The 19494-nt window shown below is 36.2% G+C and overlaps 1 protein-coding gene across 5 annotated transcripts in view; it reads left to right on the forward strand.

Moving 5' to 3' along the window:
• Positions 1 to 19494, forward strand: part of dnmt3ab (DNA (cytosine-5-)-methyltransferase 3 alpha b) — a 98796-nt gene that overhangs the window by 17500 nt on the left and 61802 nt on the right. For 4 of the 5 annotated variants that reach the window (XM_057822159.1, XM_057822156.1, XM_057822157.1 and 1 more), the window contains exons 3-4: positions 10171 to 10278; positions 19207 to 19324. In XM_057822159.1, the coding sequence (XP_057678142.1) occupies positions 10171 to 10278; positions 19207 to 19324 (226 nt within the window). The remainder of the gene's footprint in view (positions 1 to 10170; positions 10279 to 19206; positions 19325 to 19494) is intronic. The other variant, XM_057822160.1, reaches the window with a different exon arrangement.

A 19494-nucleotide genomic window follows, 5' to 3' on the forward strand; every position in this document is an offset into this window, starting at 1 on the left:
AAGATATTTTTTTCTTCTTTTCGTTGCCTTTTTTTCTATCATTTGCTTCAATACAGGTATTAATTTTTCGGTTAGGTATATGGAATGATTCAAATGTGGTTGGCGGTTGTTTTATACTAGTTTTACCCCAGTTATAAAATTTAATTTGGCGTGTCAGTAGTGCTTGGAAGGGATTAGGGCATTTACATGTAAAACGCGTGTCTTTAAACAAAATTTTAGAGTTATGAGACGACCAATTAATGTCGTAAGTAGAGGTACAACTGTATCCTCTCTCATGACTCTATCAATTCAATATAAATACTGGTGATTCTTTTTTCTATTTTATTATTTTCAATCACTGTGTTGTGCCCATTCATCAAGAACAGAATTAAGATTAAGATGCAATGTATGCACACCAATTACAAGAAGATGTAAGTTGGTAGAACTCATTGTTTTTTGCTAATGAAACAAATGCTAACATTGCAGACCAATGTAGTGGAAATATAAACAAGCTCTGTCTGATTAGCATACTATAATGTTCCACTTGTATAAACAAAGACAGAAATCTTTCACCACTCATTTTTTTTTTTTTTATTGCTTAAAATGATGCTTGTTGGCACTAGCTGAGAATTTATGTGTTCATATGCTATTAAATCACAATGGATAATATTTGCAATTAATAATAAATACTGTATATGTTGTTTTACGTAGGTGTGACTGCTCTTCTTGCTAATTTTTGGATGCAGAATCCGAAACTGCTCTAAGTTTTTCTTGGCCATGTCATTTATTCTCTTTTTACTTACTATGTTTTTACTATACATGCACACAAATATTCATATTCTTTGTAAAGATATTATAGAGTTAAATAAACATAGCAGGCATGCCTGTTTCTTTCATATTTAATTGTAGGCTAATATGTACAAATAAGCAAATACATTAAGTAGTATTTTTAATATTTTTAATGAAAAAGCATCCTATAGTTAAAAAACCTGACGTGATAACGAAAAAAAAAACGAGATCAGTTTTGAATTCTGCACCCAAAAACAGCTGTCAGACCTAAAACTGCAAAAATTGTATTCCCAGTGGTTTAAATAAATCAAATTACTCACGAATTACTCATTGCTTCAATATATATTATTTTTTTCAATCAGTACATACTCTTAGGTAACTAGATTATAGAGTATTTTTGAGAACTTCTTTTTTCCTATATATGTGTCTTATTATTTGTCGGTAAAGTATATAGTATAGTATACTATAGTATAGTATAGTATATAGTGTATCAATAATAATCCTTAGTGTACACTTGTTCAAACTAAACTCCCCCTATAGGAAGCCATCTTGGGTAACTAAATATTCTTTTGTAAATTTGGAAATAAATTGTATTTTAGTCATAGTTTTGCCTATATTTAACTCAAGTCTTAATGAACTGTTCTCACACTATCTGCTAATTGTGTTTTTTTCCCCTTTTTGATGAATGGTAGTGCAGAGATACTCCAGTAAGGCAGAGTGAGAGAGGAGAAAACAGTGCTTGAAAGGAAAATGGAGAGAGCAAGTTAGGTGTGGATTTGGAAAGAGAAAGAAAGAGGACATGCTGTCTGATGCTGATGGGATCCTCCTCTTCCCGCCTGGTTTGCAGTCTGGTTGCTTAGCAACTGCAGCAGCCCAAAATAACCTGCCGTGAGTCAGAAATAGACCGAAGATATAGGAACAGATTGGTCTGGCTCTGTGTTTGTGCACTTTGACACTTCCTATTATTGACATGGTTGACTTGACCTTTCAATGTATAGGTCTAACAACTCAATTGGTTCCTTTGACTTTTAGGCTTCCAATATTCCATTCACTTGAGAGACGTTACATTAGTACTATATGGACATTCAACCTAACAGACAAGCCAGTAAGTGCTGTTCTGAATGATCATCCAGGAAGTGACACCAGAGCGTTTAGTCAGCACGGCAGTCCTGTCAGAGACAGTTGCTAAGCAGTTTATGCACCTTAGCAACCACTCTCCTATCACAGCAACACAGGGTCCACTAGAGGAAGCAGGGGAAGGGATCAAGACATTAATGGAAAACACTGCCAAGAAATCAGACAGCACAAAATCTGATGAAGGACACTTGAATTTTCGCAGTGTTAGTCTGACTCAAACCAATGTTTGAGGTTTGTCATCACTTTCGTCTAACAAAAAAATTCCGGACCAACACAGCTTGATTATTCCATAGTAATTGAATTTATTTTGCACTTTGTCCTGAAATCAGATCAGACTCATGTGCATGTTCTTAGTACAGTATAACCTACAAGATGTTACCACAAACCAAATGAAGGTACTATTAAATACATTCACTAAGAATACAGTGTTTGGTAACTATGCCTAGGCTTTGTTTATGGTGCCAATTTTGAACTTTGAATATGTTGGGAAACAGACCTTTTGCAGCATCCGAAAGAGATATTTGGTGATAAAAAGTATACATAAAATAGAAAAAAAAGCACCATAATAAACCTTTCCTTGCTACTGAAATCTTAATATCTCAGCACAGTTTCTTTTTCTTAACACATTTCATTAACCAGGAAACAACTACCTTAAGGGTTTCCCCTAGAATTTTTTGAAGCTGTGGTGGTGGTGGGCTACATTGGAATCCCAACATGTCATGCCACAGCGAAATTGCTTCATATCATGATAAATGATTTCTTTTCACATTTATTGTTTCCAAGAAGAACTATAGCAAATATCTACTTGAAATATTTTAATTAGTCAGGCTAATGTCATAGCTCTCAGCTACAGCAGATGTACTTAAAATGCGTAGTTAATTACAGCTACATACAACTTGTACTTCTTTTTTTCTCTTTTCTTTATTTGGCCCTAATACTTACATTACCACAACAATATTAGTCCTTTCTGTTAACGGACCCACGTCTGCTGACAACTTAAATCTTTTCTTAATACTTCAAAATACTCATCTGAAATTGCAACCAATGATATCAGCAATGAACAAATGCTATGCTTGTACGCGAAGATTCGGGTCAAACAGAAGCAATAAAGAACTTAAACGTTATGCCAATGTCAATATTAAGGTTGTTTTCACAGGCTTAAACCAGAATTACATTCTTTAACTTGAAATACTGTTCTCTGGATTTTTCTCCCAATCCCCAACTCCGCACCAACGTAGTCAGGCACAAGCTTGCAACAGGAGAACGATGTGATTTTCAAAATAAAGCGTGTGAAGGAGCAATTTTTTTTTACGTGCTATTTAAGACAACTTCTGGCAAATGTTGCGTAAATAATGAGCTATATATATTCGTTTAGACCAGTGGTTCTTAACCTGGGTTTGATCGAACCCCAGGGGTTCGGTGAGTAAGTCTAAGGGGTTCGGCAAAGGTAAAGAAACGCAGAGCTCTATTTTCGTACCCTTATTAAATCTAGGCAAAGTGGCTTTTTAGACCAGATTTTGGACTGGTTTGCTCCCAATTTACAGGCTTAATTAATTTATTTTAACTGCTAGTCCTCGATCTGATGGGAGGAGGAACTGGTTTGCTCAGTGGAAGGTTGACTCGCACTTGGTATGAGTGAATACAACAGACTAATGGGCAGCGTGGTCTCAAATTTTGACCTGTTTATAAAACATGCTGTCAAAATGAGAAGAATTTTGAATGGGAATTTGCTAAATTATTAGCTTGCTAGCTTAGATATATTGGTTTTGAATTTGAAAAAATGGCTTCATTATCTAATTCCGAAGGGTTCGGTGAATCCACATGTGAAACTTGTGGGGTTCAGACAGCCAGCTAACACTGAATGTACCACAAGGTTTGGTCTTTTCTTGCCTTTATATGAGGTCACATTTTTTCTATTGTGAAACTATAACACAGAAACATACACATATTCAATACTCAATACACTACAAACTGTACAACACACTTACATACACGACTATTATTGTGTATAGATATCACATCTTGCTTGAGATACTACTAGCCTTAAGCATAGGCTGGCTTCTATAATACAACAAGACTTAAGAAGTTTTGTACATGACTTTTCTCTGCAGAGGTGTGCATATACTACGCATCAATAGGTTACTGTAAACGTAAAATACTTATAGACATATATTTCCGAGGTGAAAACGTAGCAGAAAGCACTCACGCACTCAAGTCTGACAATGCGACCGACAGACACAAAACTGTGCAAGTAAATCACTTGTGAGCCAAAATGTGTCATGTAGTGAATTATTCTGACTGACAAATGGCAGCAACGCAATACAAAAGGTCAACTAGTTTCCCACACTGGCGCTTATAGCAGCACAGATGTATTGTTAATTTAAACAAATAATACCGTAAATTAGAATGTATCTTTCAATTAAAAAAAAAAAAAATCTAATTTGGAAGGCATGGCGGCTTTTATTTTGGTGTGCCGGTGCGCCACGATCTTTTATTTGTAGGGGGAACCCTGACCTTATTTTCCTAAATACAGGTCACACTTTATTTAATAGTTTGGCTGGTCCTACATCCTGTACTACTTAGTAGTGGTGTCAACAATAATCGATGCGGCGATGCATCCCGATGCGGGGCATGGACGATTCGATTCGATGTGGGCAACAAGCCGAATCGATTCAGCGCATTTTAAAATGTATAAGTACGTTCAAAAATCTTCCCTGCGCAATTCCGGTGATGCAATGGATTTGGTTTCCCATTTGTATTATTATTGTCATGTTTCATTTTTTACACACTGCATAACTCTGGTCAAGTTTCCCACCAACCTCATAGAAGCCAAAATGTATCAGGATGTCAGCTTTCAATGTCTTAGGTACATCAATAATCTTTCTTGCTCCCGCTTTCTCCGCTTCAGCCATTGTTATGTTATGTCCTATCTCTTAGAGGTTAGATCTTGTGCCCGAACCCGAACGGGTCGGGCCCAAAATGTTAAGCATTCACGTTCGGGTCGGGTCGGGCCGCCCCGCGCAGGACTAATAAATTATAAAAAAAAAAAAAAAAAGGGATAAAACCGAGAGCAGGCTCTCTGTATTGTGCATTTGCTTGTGCACTCACATGAAGCAGTGGCGCCGCCCACTTTTTCTTCTTCTCCTCCGCTGTGGCGCTTGCGATTCGTTACGAAAGACACTTTTATTTATGCACACAAAGGCAACACAAATGTGATCCTTTTGAATCTTCTCCTCTGTGTGTCTGCAAACTCGGATGTTTTTTTTTTTTTTTTTTTAATTAAACTTTCCCAGCGTTATTTCGTTGTGTAAATGATTTTATAATGATCACAAAAATATGTAGACTATTTAAACATTAAGAAAACTTGCATTTTCTGCCAACTGAGAATTCGTTATGAAACACACTTTTTTATGCACACAAAGGCAACACAAATGTGATCTTTTTGAATCTTCTCCTCTGTGTGTCTGCAAACTCGGATTTTTTTGTTCTTTAATTAAACTTTCCCAGCGTTATTGCGTTGTCTAAATGATTTTATAATGATCACAAAAATATGTAGACTATTTAAACATTAAGAAAATGTGCGTTTTTTTTCTGCTAACTGAGAATTCGTTACGAAAGACACTTTTTTATGCGCACAAAGGCAACACAAATGTGATCCTTTTGAATCGTCTCCTCTGTGTGTCTGCAAAATCGCATGTTTTTTTTTTTAATATTAAACTTTCCCAGCGTTATTTCATTGTGCAAATGCTTCTATAATGATCACAAAAATATGTAGACTATTTAAACATTCAGAAACTTGCGTTTTTTCTGCCATCTCGAAGAAATGAAAATAAATTGCTGCTGCTGCGTTTTTTTTTCTTCGCGTCACTCCAAGCCGGGTCGGGCTTCAATACCAGCGGGCCGTGTCGGGTCGGGCTGGATTTTTTAGGCCCCATCTAACCTCTATTATCTCTCTGCTCTCTCAATTGCAAAAATCTGATATTTCCTCATGTTGAAACAGATTGTTATGGCTGCTAAAATGCTGCTGCACTTCATTTTAATTAATCATTTCTTATTGTTATGTGGTATTTACTGATTGCATTTCTAAGTTGATTGCACACATATAGTGGGCTAGGCCTACATTTTACTTTTTTTCTACATTGCAATTTAGTTGGATGTTTTGTTTGCAACTGAAATGATCCCTGGATTGATATTGCGATAAAGATTTTGCACAGGAGTTCAGATGTTGCACTGTGTGAAAGGCCGCTAATGTTTGTAAAAAAAAAAAAAAAAAAAAAAAAAAAAAGAAAGCCTTGGTCTCATTCAAAGCACCACATTCAAAGCACCAATTAAATGCTGTGATCTCTTTTTTTTTTTTTATTTTTTTTTTTTTATAAATATATATCTAAAAGTATTTTCATTTGTCTTCAACCAGGAGTGACACAAGAGCCAATAAAAAATTGTTTAATGTCTGACCGCTTGTGTTGCTTCATGGTTCACGAAAAATATGCTTTGCTTTGGAATTTTAATGCATCCCAGGCTTTAAGACATCGCGATGCATTGCCGAATCGAACCGAATCGAATCGTGACCCTCTGAATCGAATCGAATCGAATCGAATTGAATCGAATCGTGGCCCTCCGAATCGTAATCGAATCGAATCGTGAGGGCAGTACCGATGCACACCTCTACTACTTAGGTAGAGCGACTCATTGGTTTGTTTCTTTCACACTGACAGCTGCTAGAAGGCCGTTCTAAGTGTCCCTTCTACTTCTAGAGTTGACGGAAATTTTAAGGAGTAAGTTGGAGTGAGATCGAGAGTTTGGGGAACAAGTTGTGTTGTTTTAGCTATAGTTATCTGAAAAATTGCAAATATGTTGCATTGACAGACTCCTATGTTGTCTGTTGTCCTCCATTTTATGTTATTACAGTAACATGTAATGTTTGTTCTTGGTTCTGGATAAAAAATTACCTGTGTGATGTTGGCCCCCATCAGAAGCAAATTTATATAAAAATGATATCAATTGTTTGTGCCGTAAGGTTTCGCTTGTGCTGCAAGGTTTCGCTTGTGCTGCTATCGTTTTTAAGATATTTACGATTCTTTATTGGTCAATCCGAAGTCAGCCAGCTTCCCATTTTGATTAAAAATGGCTAAAAATGGTGTCAATCGTTTATGCTTTGTTTGTGCTGTAAAAAGTTTTGTTTGTGCTACCATTTTTGAAATATTGACATTAGGAGTGGGAACCTCAGGGCACCTCACGATACGATACGATTCGCGATACACGGCTCACGATAACGATTATATCACGATACAGCGATTATCGATATATTGGTCAGAAATTGGATACATGACATTCTACGATACAACTGCTGAAACGAAAAAAAAAAAAAAGATATTTAAAAATAGAAAAAATACTGGTTAAGTCATTTATTAAACAGTGACACCTTTTCTGTGCAAATTTGCTGTAAAATATAAATCTACTGCAAATTGTGCCCCTGCACGTATAGAGGAAACCAACCATGACCACTGATATCGCTTGGAGAGATCATGATGAATGGCACCCTTAATTTCTTTGAAGTTTTAAATCTTGAAAAAAATAAATAAATAAAAAGTGCCGTAGGTGTCAGCAGTTGAGCTTTGAGTGGGGCATTGATAAAATTGGTGGGTCTTTTCTTCATATATGACCTTTGTTGCTTGGTTTGAGCACTTCCGCTATCTGCTTCAGCATTTAAGATGTCAGACTTGCTCAGTCACAGTCTTCCTCACCTTAAAAACAACAAAATAAAACAAAAAATATTAGCTACTTCATAGCGTTTGAGTTGAAATCCTGATTTTTTTTTTGTGTTGGAAGTATTGAATTAAAAAAAATATTAATTGAATGTATAGAAATTAAAAATTCAATAATTAGCTATTTTTAATATGTAGGCTACATCAATAATTACCTATTTTTAATATTTAGGCTACATTAATTATCATGCACATCACTCTATATATCTTGGAACCTATTCAAACCATTTTTATAGCTTATTGTATCAAAATGACAGTAATAACAGTTTGTATAGTAAACTAGATGGAAATTGGTTCGCAAATAAATCGGTAAATTCACGTGGGCTTGTTCGATATTCATTTTCATCCAGTTTAGGGTCCTGGTTTATTTTATATTATTCAACACCAAATGTCATCAAAATAATACATGTAAATTAAAAAGTCAATTACATTGCAAAACTTTCTTACCTCAAGTGATGAAAGCGAAGGTCACAATCTCCGGTGTCCACTACGTCACCAGCTCCCAGTGAAACTTATTTTTCTTAGACAATTCTTGCATACAGCAAAGTCCTTGTTCACCTTACTTCCTTTCTTGTTGGTGTAAAATCTAAAGTGTGCCCCCATGTGTGATTTGTAGCAATATTTTTCTCATTTTTTCCCTCCACCGTTCTCACGGAGCTTTTTTATTTTTTCAACCAACTTGGAGCTTCCTCTCTTCTTCTCTAGACAACTTGTGCGCACTTTACCCTCACCGCCACTCCCGAGCGCCCCTAGTGGACCGCCAAGGAATTGCTCAACAAACATTGAGCAGTTTACAGCATCCATACTCCATTGTATGGCCAATATGTTAAATAAAAGTATCGATTCTTGGCGGAAGCATATCGATAACCCATCGGGTTGCAAAATATCGCGATATATCGCTGTATCGAGATATTGTCACACTCTTAATTGACATATTAATTTCGAGTGATGATGGGACTCGAAGATCCCCATTTACTGCAACATGGACCCAAAGGGTGCCATTTGTTTATGCTACCTTTTCGCTAGTTCGCTTTTTTGCTAGTTGTTGTTGTTAGTTGTCTCTGTTATTGAGAGAGTTGGCAAACACTGTCAGCCACGACGGAGGGGCTGTGATTGAGATCATCACTCGAAATTAATATCTCAATATTTAAAAAACGATAGCAGCACAAACGAAGCATAAACCATTGACACCATTAGGACTGCAGCTATCTATTATTTAGTAGGCGATTAATCTATCAACTAGTTAGTTCGAATAATCAAGTAATCGGATCAGGAACTTTTAATGCATTGCAGAATACATTTTAGGAGAAATAAAGCAGTGGCTTGCTAAGATTGCACTTTCAAAAGAGCATTACATTTGAACACAAAATAAAATTTCCGAGTGTTTCTTCAAACTATGCAGAATTGCACTTTCATTTAAAAATTAAAAAATACTCGAGCTTAGCCTCAAACGGTATAAAAATTTTAAGTAAATGACGATCTAAGTACAACAAAAGAGTAATTGGCTAACGTGCATAGCAAAGGTCCGCTAGCTTAAATGCTATAAAATGCAAAGTTTTTATTTTTTTATTTTTATTTTTTACAATAACTCTTAACAAATCGTTCAAATATTCCCCCCCAAAAAATCTAAATATACCAATTAACCAAATTACGAATGCATGCAAAAAATATTAGCTTATGTTGGTTTTCATTGGGAGCTGCTGGATTCATCCATGTTAAATGAGTCATGCCATATTCACTGATGCCACTAGAGGGTAGTGTATGCACCCAAATCAATAAAACTAAACGCTAACACTTTCAAAACAAACCATTATAAAGCCACTCTAATTAAACTAATACTCAAAGCAGCAAAATTTGATTCGAAGCCTTTTTCCAATCAAATTACTCGAGTTAATCGATTAATCGTTGCAACATTAGACACCATTTTTATATGAATTTGCATCTATTGGGGGGCCAATTTCATGGAGGTATAAAAATTCATTTAATCATTTATGTGACTTGTACTCCAATGCAATTTATGCTTGGGTCATATTTTTTACATTTTTTGGCTGGTGCGACCTATGGCCCGATAATGCGCTAAATACGTCATGGAGGACGCATGGTTAGGTATGGTTAAGATTACAGAAGCTACAGTATCTGTGCACAAAAATGTCAGTGTTGACTCAAAATAGCAAGGAAGAATACTAGCAGGAACTGAATATTTGTTTTATTAACTTACAACATAATAAGCAAATAGGGTTGAGAAATGTAGTAGTGAGGGTGCTTGAACAACATTACAAAACTAAATATGATATATATCACTAGACACATCTGGTAGTACATAGTGGAAGTAAAGAAGCTCAAATGACTTTTCACAGGAGTAAATGACTTCAGAGAAAGTGAAGTGACTCAGACCCAAACAACTCCATGATACAGCTTCTTCTTCAAATGACAAGAGAAACGTATACTTGCTCTATAGCTATTAACTGTAGTTTTAACATGGTGTATTTATGTTGGCCAGAGTGAAGATGGAGCAGACCAGGACAGTCCAGAGGAGGCGACCTTGGAGACCCTCTCAAACAAGCGCCGAGTCGGCCGTCCAAGCAGGAAACGCAAACAGTTTCTTCCTGTGAGTACAATCTGCTTTCATCAGGGTTGTACTGAACTCTTGCTTTATAAAATAGATTTTACGCTTGAATAACTACTTTAAGCCTTTTTTAATGCTTTACTAAGCTTCGCAGTGTCCTCTCTTGTTTTATTTAATGTGTCATCCAGCTGCAAAAGGTCGCTTTTGTCGGCACAGTAAAACATGCTGCTGTTTCACAAACTTGGGAGGTCAGTTTTTGGCATTGGGCCTGTTTTTACTCGTAATTAGCATGGATGACTTTCCTGCATTCTTGGAGTTGTTGAGCATGACCAAAAAAGCTAAAAAAAAAATGGTTACTTTGATTGACTGTTGATTGTGAGCAGTTGTCTGCAACTTCTGACAGCCTTGATCAAAATAAGGAATTATTATGTATATATATATATATTTTTTCCCCCCATAGACTTATCTTGTCGCTTTGTATGCGGCAGCGGGTGATATAATAGTAGACTCTGTCAGACTCTGGCAGTAAAGGAGTGAGTCAATATGAAGTGAGCAAAGAGCATGTGTGGCCACTGTGTTTGCACAATAGTATGAATGTTACAGCTACATATTGGTCCCAAAGAAATCAAGTGAAGCGTGCTAACCTTGAAACGTGTATCTATGCCACCCAGTGTTCTCCATCTTCAAGCTAGGAGTAAAGTAATACTGTTTTGTAAACCATAATAACAAATATTATTTCAGTGTAATTTTTTATTTATCTATTGCTATTTCACCCTTTTTCATTTTGTTTGTTTGTCTGTTTTCATTGTACACAACCTTATTATCATACGCGGCGATTGAGGGGAGAAAGGGGGGGCCAGTGCACCCCTAGTGGCCGAAAAATGCCATAGCATGTAATCAGGGGTCGCGTTAACCGAATATTTTCCGTCGTTGACCGTTTTTTTAAAACGGTGATGGAAAAAACTGAAGTCCATCTGTCATTTTGACAGGTTGCAATTCACACCCCAGACCACAGGATGGCGAGTGAGCATATTAATTAGCCATTGTCTCTCTTAATGCATGACGTCGTTGGCCTTACTCGGAAAAATGTCAAGGCAACTGAGTGTCCGAACTAAGTCGTCTGTCCGAGGCAAAAGTCCAAAACCTCATGACAATAGCCTCTGAAGGAATCCTACTTGAGACATTTGATTATGCACAAGTGGGCACGCAATTCAAGTCCATGCGCACCAGGAGGAAGACTGCGTTCAGGCCACAACAGGTGAACTGTTAATTTCATTGTTCCATATGTAGCCTACCTACTGGGGCCACAGTCAGCTGTTTTTGTCACTGCGGAGAAAAAGTTACATATTCATATGCTTGATGGCACGGTGTGGATTCTGTTAAGCTTGTTCGGACAGAATATTGTAGCGTCACCGGGGTCTGGCGGCGGCACCGTGATTGACACATCAACGCGAGGTTCCTATTGGTGCACCCGGTGTGCCAGCGCGTCATCCAATTGGTGGACTAGATTGCCGCCTGTGTATATAGTTGCCTCTTTTTCTTTGGGGGCGGAGTTGTTGTTTTGTTGGTGTTGCTGGTGGTAAGCAGAGTAAAACGAGGGAGAAAAATACCACGACTTCCATGTCTAATTTTTCGCCGCCAAGCAAGCATTACAATATTAATTAAAAATGAATGAAAACTAAATACTATTGAATATGTCATTATTATCATTTTAAAAATTTAAGTGACGGGTAAAAATAGATTATGACTGGATTTTTATGACCCTGTCAGTCAAAATGACAGACAACGAAAAAGTCTAGCGCAACCTCTGCATGTAATTGACATTCCTATATAATTTTTTAAAATTATAGACCTAGCCGGTAAAATGTAAAGCAATAAAACAAACAACAAAAATGAATGAAGTGAATACGAGTCCCACAAGTATTCCATGATAGGTCACAATTATTTTTCGAACTGATCATGTGACTAGAACCTTAACTCATTTGCTCCCAAAAATGTATGAATACGTTCTATTTCTAATTGCTTCAGTGTCCCAAAAACGTATTTATACCTCTTTTGTTTTTTTTTTGACAGTCGGCATCTATAGGTTCCCATGTATCTAAGATAGAATGCACAAAGCTCAAAACCCATTTTAAAGCAATAAAACTGGCAACTGGAGGGCAGTAGCCCATTTGGTAAGACCCCCAACCCGATTCAACCAGTAAGGCGTAGTTGAGTCCGTGCTGCTCGCCGAGCAGAGCCCGTGCCGCCATGCTCGCCGCTCGCGTCCCCCGCACCGTCCAGTGTCCCGCACGGAAACACGCACGGCCAAACCAGTTCCCCCCCAGGAACACAAGTTCCCCAGGTGAACGAGGCAGTGTTCACCACAAAAGAAAGACTAAAAAAAATCCATCTTTATGAGTCAGGCAGCGATGAGGGAAAATTTTAACTCGCTGTCGTGGCCACCAAGCATCATCTCTCAGTTAGTTATGTGTAATTTGTTACTTTGCTATCAAAAGCTCTGTTTGTCTGGTTGTTTATGTTATTTTGTAAAAGAAAAATATTATTCATATGTTTGGGATGTTAGTAAAGAAAAAAAATAGCTGTGTTAAAGTCAAAGTTATGTTTGCAATGTATGCATTTATAAAAAGCTCATTTTCTCCATTTTTTCAGAAATTGGAAAATTACTCAAACTAAGCTATTTTCTAATGCTGATTTCTAAAGAATGGAAAAAGATATGAACTTACTTTTTTTCTGCTGAAAGAAGAGAGTCTAATCTTTCTTCTGGTGGGTTCCATCTTTATATAGCAATAGAACAGAGTTTTCTGTGGGCCTTACAAAATCAGGCAAAATCCAATAAAACGGCCGGGAGCGAAGGGCCTTGCTCCGGTGAAAATGGCTGGGAGTGAATGAGTTAAGGGCTCCAGACTAAAATTCGAGCCAGTAGGAGTATTTTTTTTAATGTACTCACACGTGCTCGACCAGTAACGTTGCGTTTTTTTGTTGTCTCCTTCACGATTAAATCCACCAGTTGGTGGTAGACATGTGCCGATTACCGGTTTCAAGGTATACTGTGGTAAGAAAACGTCACGGTTTCAAAGCCGCAAAAGTTTTCCGTCATACCGTCCCCACGGTATTAGCTATTTTTTATGTCCCAAAAATGCAGGGAGAAATCCCTCGCTTGCAACTGCAGGGCTCAACTCTCCCCCTTGCCGGTTGTTGCTCAGTGTCAGTGAGTCGGCTGTGCTACACGATGACTGGAGGAGGTGAAACTCCTAAACTTACCACGCTACACCACATTTAATTGTAGCTTGAGGGGAATTAGCAAAAAGGCTGGTTTCCAGCTCCAGAACAAGTAATCATTTCATCATTAAGTAAAAGAACTTGGGGTTGTCTTCAACTAAACAACAATTTCGTGCTTGTGAACAATATGGTGATATTAAAGTAAAAATATTTTTGTCAAAATACATCTGTACAAAATAAATGGCCTTCCATTGTTAATAAATACATAACTTTCAGTTGTTGAGTAAAATGCATACTTTCAAACTGTGTTAAAATGTACACAAGTGAAGTGTTAGTACACGTCGGTTTATGTGAATATCAGTATAATATATCGTTTTTCCATTTCCTTCTACCATGTTTCATAGGATTAAGTCCATTGTTTGTGTTGTGGGTTTGTGTGTCAGTGTGTCACATAGTATAACTGAAAGTGTATTAGAATTCATGAGTGAGTACAGCTGATAAAACAGTCACACTGAAAAAGAAAGATAAAGCCAACCTGTCAGAATGTCTACATGTATGCAGCAAGTGCATTCATGTGCAATGGGGAGCAGGTTTGATCATGTTTTGCTTCCTAACCAAACGGACGTACTTAGTGTGGGCTTGTCTCTCAAAAATATGCACACAATGTTGCACTTGTAGCTGATTCAGAAATGTAAATTCCAGTTGCAACTGCTGTTTTTTTCTCTTATTATATGGTTTCTTGATGGGTATTGTTGATCCTTTTCAGTTTTTTTATTCCTTCAGTCACTCCTCCTCATGCTTATAATTCCTTAAATTACTGCCGCAAGTGTTATATGTGGAACATGTGATGTTTTTATGCACGTGTTGTCCATTCGAGGCCTTTGCTTTAAATCTTTGTTACAGTTTCAGATCATTCTGACTTGATTTAATTCATATGGAGATGTTGCAGTACTATATACTCTGATTTGCATTAGCTTTTATTGTCAAGTTTCTTTGAAAGTGCTGCTTTGACATGAATCAGGTCATCTAGCCAATGTTTTTTTTTTTTTTCTTTACTCTTTTTGGGTAGAGTAAAATGACTTTAAAAACTTGTATTTAAACCACACGTGGAAATACTGTATATCAAAAGTACTTCAAGAGATTTGCTCTTGTCTGCATGAAATTATCCACATCATCCACAGTTACTCCACTCTCACGAGACTAATACTAAATATAAACACCACACACACACACTCTTGTTATTGCTTAGTTTGTCACTTTATTAATGGTAGTCACACACGAGCTCATACATGCACACACACAACACCAAAGTATGTTTTTAGTGCTTTAAGGCAGGTGCTGTCGAATTAGATGTCAACAAAACTTTCAAACTGTGGGATGAAGTGGTGATTAAACTCAAGATCATTATCTTTAAGGCTAAAAAAATGCAGAGTGGATTGTCTTTTTGTTTTTTTCACACATTTGGTTATGTTAAAAAGCTATGCTAAATCCAGATAAACAAAAGAAAATAAGTACACCCTTGGCATACCTTCTTTGCTCAACATTTTGAATGGTGGTTGTCTTAGCTCAGTGTTAACTGTCATGTAAGGAAATAATTATTCATTATGGCTGCAGCTATCGATTATTTAGGTAATGTATTAATCTATTAATTAGTTCGAATAATCGAGTAATCAGATTACGAATATTCAATGCCTTGCCAAATAAATTTTAGGATATGTAAAAAATGTTTATGCTTGCAATAATATTTATTTTGGCTTGCTAAGATTAGACTTTCAAAAGAGCATTAAATGTCAATACAAAATAAAATTCCTGAGTGTTTCTTCAAACAGTGCTGAACAGCACTTTCATTTCACTAGAGCAATAAATGTATTTAAAAATAAATGAAAATACCTGAGCTTAGCCTCAAATGATATATGAAAAAAATAAATGAGGATCTAAGTACAACAAAAACACAATTGCCAGCTCGCTTAAATGCTATAAAATGCAAACTTTTTTTTTTTTTTTTTTTTACAATGCTCTTAACACAATGCTCTTAACAAATTGTTCAACCATATATTCTCACAACACAAGAAACTGCTAAATACCGGTATACTTCTAAACTAAAAAAATGAATGTATAAACAAACATATTTGCTCAAACAAAAACATATCTTATGTTGGTCTTAACAGGGAGCTGCTGCATTCAGCCATTTTGGAAGAGTTATGGCATATTGACTCTGCCACTAGAGGGCAGGCACCCAAATCAATAAAACAAAACGCAACACTTTCAAAATAAACTATAACAACGTCACTCCTTGAAGCAGCAAAATTTGATTCTAAGCTTTTTTCTAACCGAATTACTCGAGTTAATTGATTAATCGTTGCAGCAGTACTATTCATTTTAATGGAACAAAAAAAAATAATAATTTTTGTTGACAAAAGCTTCGAATCAAATTTGTGTTTGCATTTAGTTTTATTGATTTGGGTGGATACACCGCTCTCTCGTGGCAACAATGAATATGACATAACTCATTTCACATGGCTGAAACCAGCTGCTCCCTGTTAAGACCAACATATGCAAAGTTTTTGTTTGAGCTAATGTTTTTTTTAATGCAGTCGTAATTTTGTTCGTCGGTATATTTAGCCGTTTTTTTTTTTTTTTTGTGGGAATAGGTGTTTGAACCACTTGTTAAGAGCATTGTAAAAAAAAAGCTAGCATTTTATAGCATTTAAGCTAGCGGACTTTTCCTATGCAAGTTCGCTAATTGTTCTTTTGTTATACTTAAATCCTCATTTATTGTTTTTTTTAATACCGTTTGAGGCTCAGCTTAGGTATTCTAATTTTTTATATTCCTTACCCGATTACTGAATTATTCGAACTAACCAGTTCATCGATTCATTGACTACTAATATAATCGATAGCTGCAGCCCTAGTTTACAAATGATACTTGTTAAGCATAAATTGAGGCATTGGTATAAAATTATGTTTAAACTATTGTGTTTGGGTAAAAAATAACTGAAATGATTAAAGGCTATTTTCTATTACTTTTTTGTGGCATGGTTTTGTAAATGCATGGTGTTCAGAATGTACTGTTTATTTTTTTGAGATGATTAGACGAAGACACTGTGAGATTTTATGAAGATTTTTTTTCTTAACTGATTAATTTGAGGTTGTTGTAGTTGTGTGAGTCAAAATATTTTAAGTTGAATTTTAAAGCTGCATCAAGCAATCAAACAATGCAATGTACAATAGCGACAACAGCATATGTATGTAGTTAAGAGCATGACGAATATAATACAACGTTAGGATTCTAGTATTAATGTGGATCTAAAAAAAAAAAAAATGTCTAGAGAATCTGGCTTTCCACGAGGCTATATGGAAGACCGCCGGAAAATATAGAAATCCAAACAAACATCCCGAGATTTTTTCAGGAATTGGGGAACCAGGCCTGCCACGTGCCATGCACTTACATCTCACAGATGACTGCAGTGGAAAGTCCATGTTCCTCTCTTTCTGCTGAATGAGTAAGTAGTCAGTTGTTTGCTACAATATTAGCTATATCAGCTCATGTGCTTCAACAACCTACTGCTGTGTTTATGATCCCTAATAAGTGGGAAATTGCTTAATGCAGCTTTAATGCCCTCCTGGGATTAAAACAATACTTGCTGTGTGCTCGCAGCAAAGACACTTAATGTTATTCACATAATTTAGAGGCAAATGACATACCATTTTTACAGTTATCCGTCGTTTTCCTTGCCTGTTTATTGACATCATTTGAGCTAAGTTATTTCACATTAAGTTCTCTTAATCTTTTAATTTTTCTTAGCAAGTGAATCAATTTTTCATAACCTTGTTTGTCTAGTTTTAAATTTATTTTCTCTCCTTTTTAATAGCTGTGAATATATTTAACTTTGTTACTTTAATTTTGTTTGAATGAATGAGTGGTGTTGTGTTAATGTTTGCATGTTTTGTACAAATGGGATATTTTCGTAAATTCAATACAGCAAGGTTTACACAAACCTCTGTCATTTTATAATCTAATTTGAACAGCATTAACATGGATGTAGTGGCAAACAATAGTACGTAACAACGCTAACACACACACACACACGCACTGTTTAGTCTACATTTGGAGAGCATCAACACTTAGCAACAACATATATTTTGTATACATGTATGTAGTGTATTATGAAAAATTATTCAATCTGCAGTATGCAATCAGATAACTTTTTTTGGGGAGCTGATGTAGCCCCGAGGCCTTTTTAGTTAACGTACGTTAATGCCTCTTTTTGTGTCTCTTCTCCCCTGCTCATTACAGCCTCTTTCAGCTTGTTAGCACTCGCGAGTACTGAAGTACACACTAGCCTTGAAGCTTTGAATTTCCATTTCCTCTCTTTTTATATTGCTTGGTATGCTTAGACAGACCGATACATACTCGTAAAACTGTTTTGTGGCCTTTTTTTAAGGGCCACCTAATTGCACATTAGCATAATAAACACTAGCGCTAATGATTAGAGCATTGGTTTAAAGGATTTTTTTGGGTATATTTTTTAATGTATTTAGTGACTACAATATTTAAATTGTGTTGTATATTATTAGGGCTGCAGCTACATGTTATTTTAAATAATCGATTAATCTATGAATTACTTAGTTCGAATAATCGAGTAATCGGACTAGGAACATTTAATGCGTTAAAAATAAATTTTAGGAGATGTAAAACAAAGGCTTGCTAAAATTGCACTTTCAAAAGAGCATTAAATGCGAATACAAATTAAATTCCAGAGTTTTTTTTTTCAAGCTGCATTTTCATTTCACAAGAGCAACAAATGCATTTAAAAATAAATTAATATACCTGAGCTTAGCCTCAAACAGTATGTTAAAAAAAAAAAAAAAAAAAAAAAAAAAAAAAAAAACGGGATCGAAGTACAACAAAAGAACAATTGACTAACTTGCATAGCAAAAGACTGCTAGCGTTAATGCTATAAAATGCTAACCTTTTTTTTTTTTTTTTTTTTTTTTTTTTTTTTTTTTTTTTTACAATGCTCTTAACAAATCTTTCAAACACATATTGCCACAAAAACTGCTAAACATACCTTTAACTAAATTAGGTATGCTTAAAGAATCATATTAGCTCAAACAAAAACTTACCTTGTGTTGGTCTTAACAGGGAGCAGCTGGATCCAGCCATGTTAGACGAGTTATGTCATATTCACTGCTGCCACTAAAGGGCAGTGAATCCAGCCAAATGAATAAAACTAAATGCAAAGTTTCAAAAAGAACCGTTACATCGCCACTCTTATTAAATGAATCCTTAAAGCAGCAAAATTCAATTCGAAGCTTTTTTCAAATCGAATGACTTGAGTTAATCGATTAATCGTTGCAGCACTATTTATAAGAGTGACAGTAAAACAACTTTCACTTTTACTTAAGCAGCAGGCTATTGTTTAAATCAAGAGTTTCCTACACATTTGCTCATCAAGGACTAAATTACCTAAATTACTCCCTTTTTTATTTTGCTAGTGAGTGCCAATGCTAGAGTGGGTGTTTATTACACACGCTGTGGCAAATGCATGTTTCAACTCTGTTACAAGTACAGCACAGTCATTTTGTGCAATTATTGCAGCCACTCTATATATTTGTGTGATATACTGTACTGTATGTAGTGCAATGACGATACATTTGGGTATGCCTGTGTACAATTAGGGTGTCTTTTGATGAATTGTGACCGGCAGCAGGTTACTCAGGCAGTTTGCGCCATCTGTTTTTCAGGAGATGGCAATGAATGACCCCTCTTCTCCCTCAACTCTGCCGGAGGACCTGGAGCCCTCCCCCTCCCCTCGCAAGAAACGTGGGCGTCGGAAACTAGAGCATAACGACAGGAATAAGGGTATTGTTTCTAGTGCCAAGTAATCTGGTAATACAGTGGAACCTTCAAAGCCAAACAAAGGTTGTCTGCCGGTTTACCCTCCACATGGACTTAATGCTCACATGTCATTCATTTATGTTCTAGAGAGACTTCTGAACTAAAGTATAGACAAACAACCATTCAAACTCAAA

The sequence above is a fragment of the Corythoichthys intestinalis genome, chromosome 19, assembly GCF_030265065.1.
Source record: "Corythoichthys intestinalis isolate RoL2023-P3 chromosome 19, ASM3026506v1, whole genome shotgun sequence".
Taxonomy (NCBI): Eukaryota; Metazoa; Chordata; class Actinopteri; order Syngnathiformes; family Syngnathidae; genus Corythoichthys; species Corythoichthys intestinalis.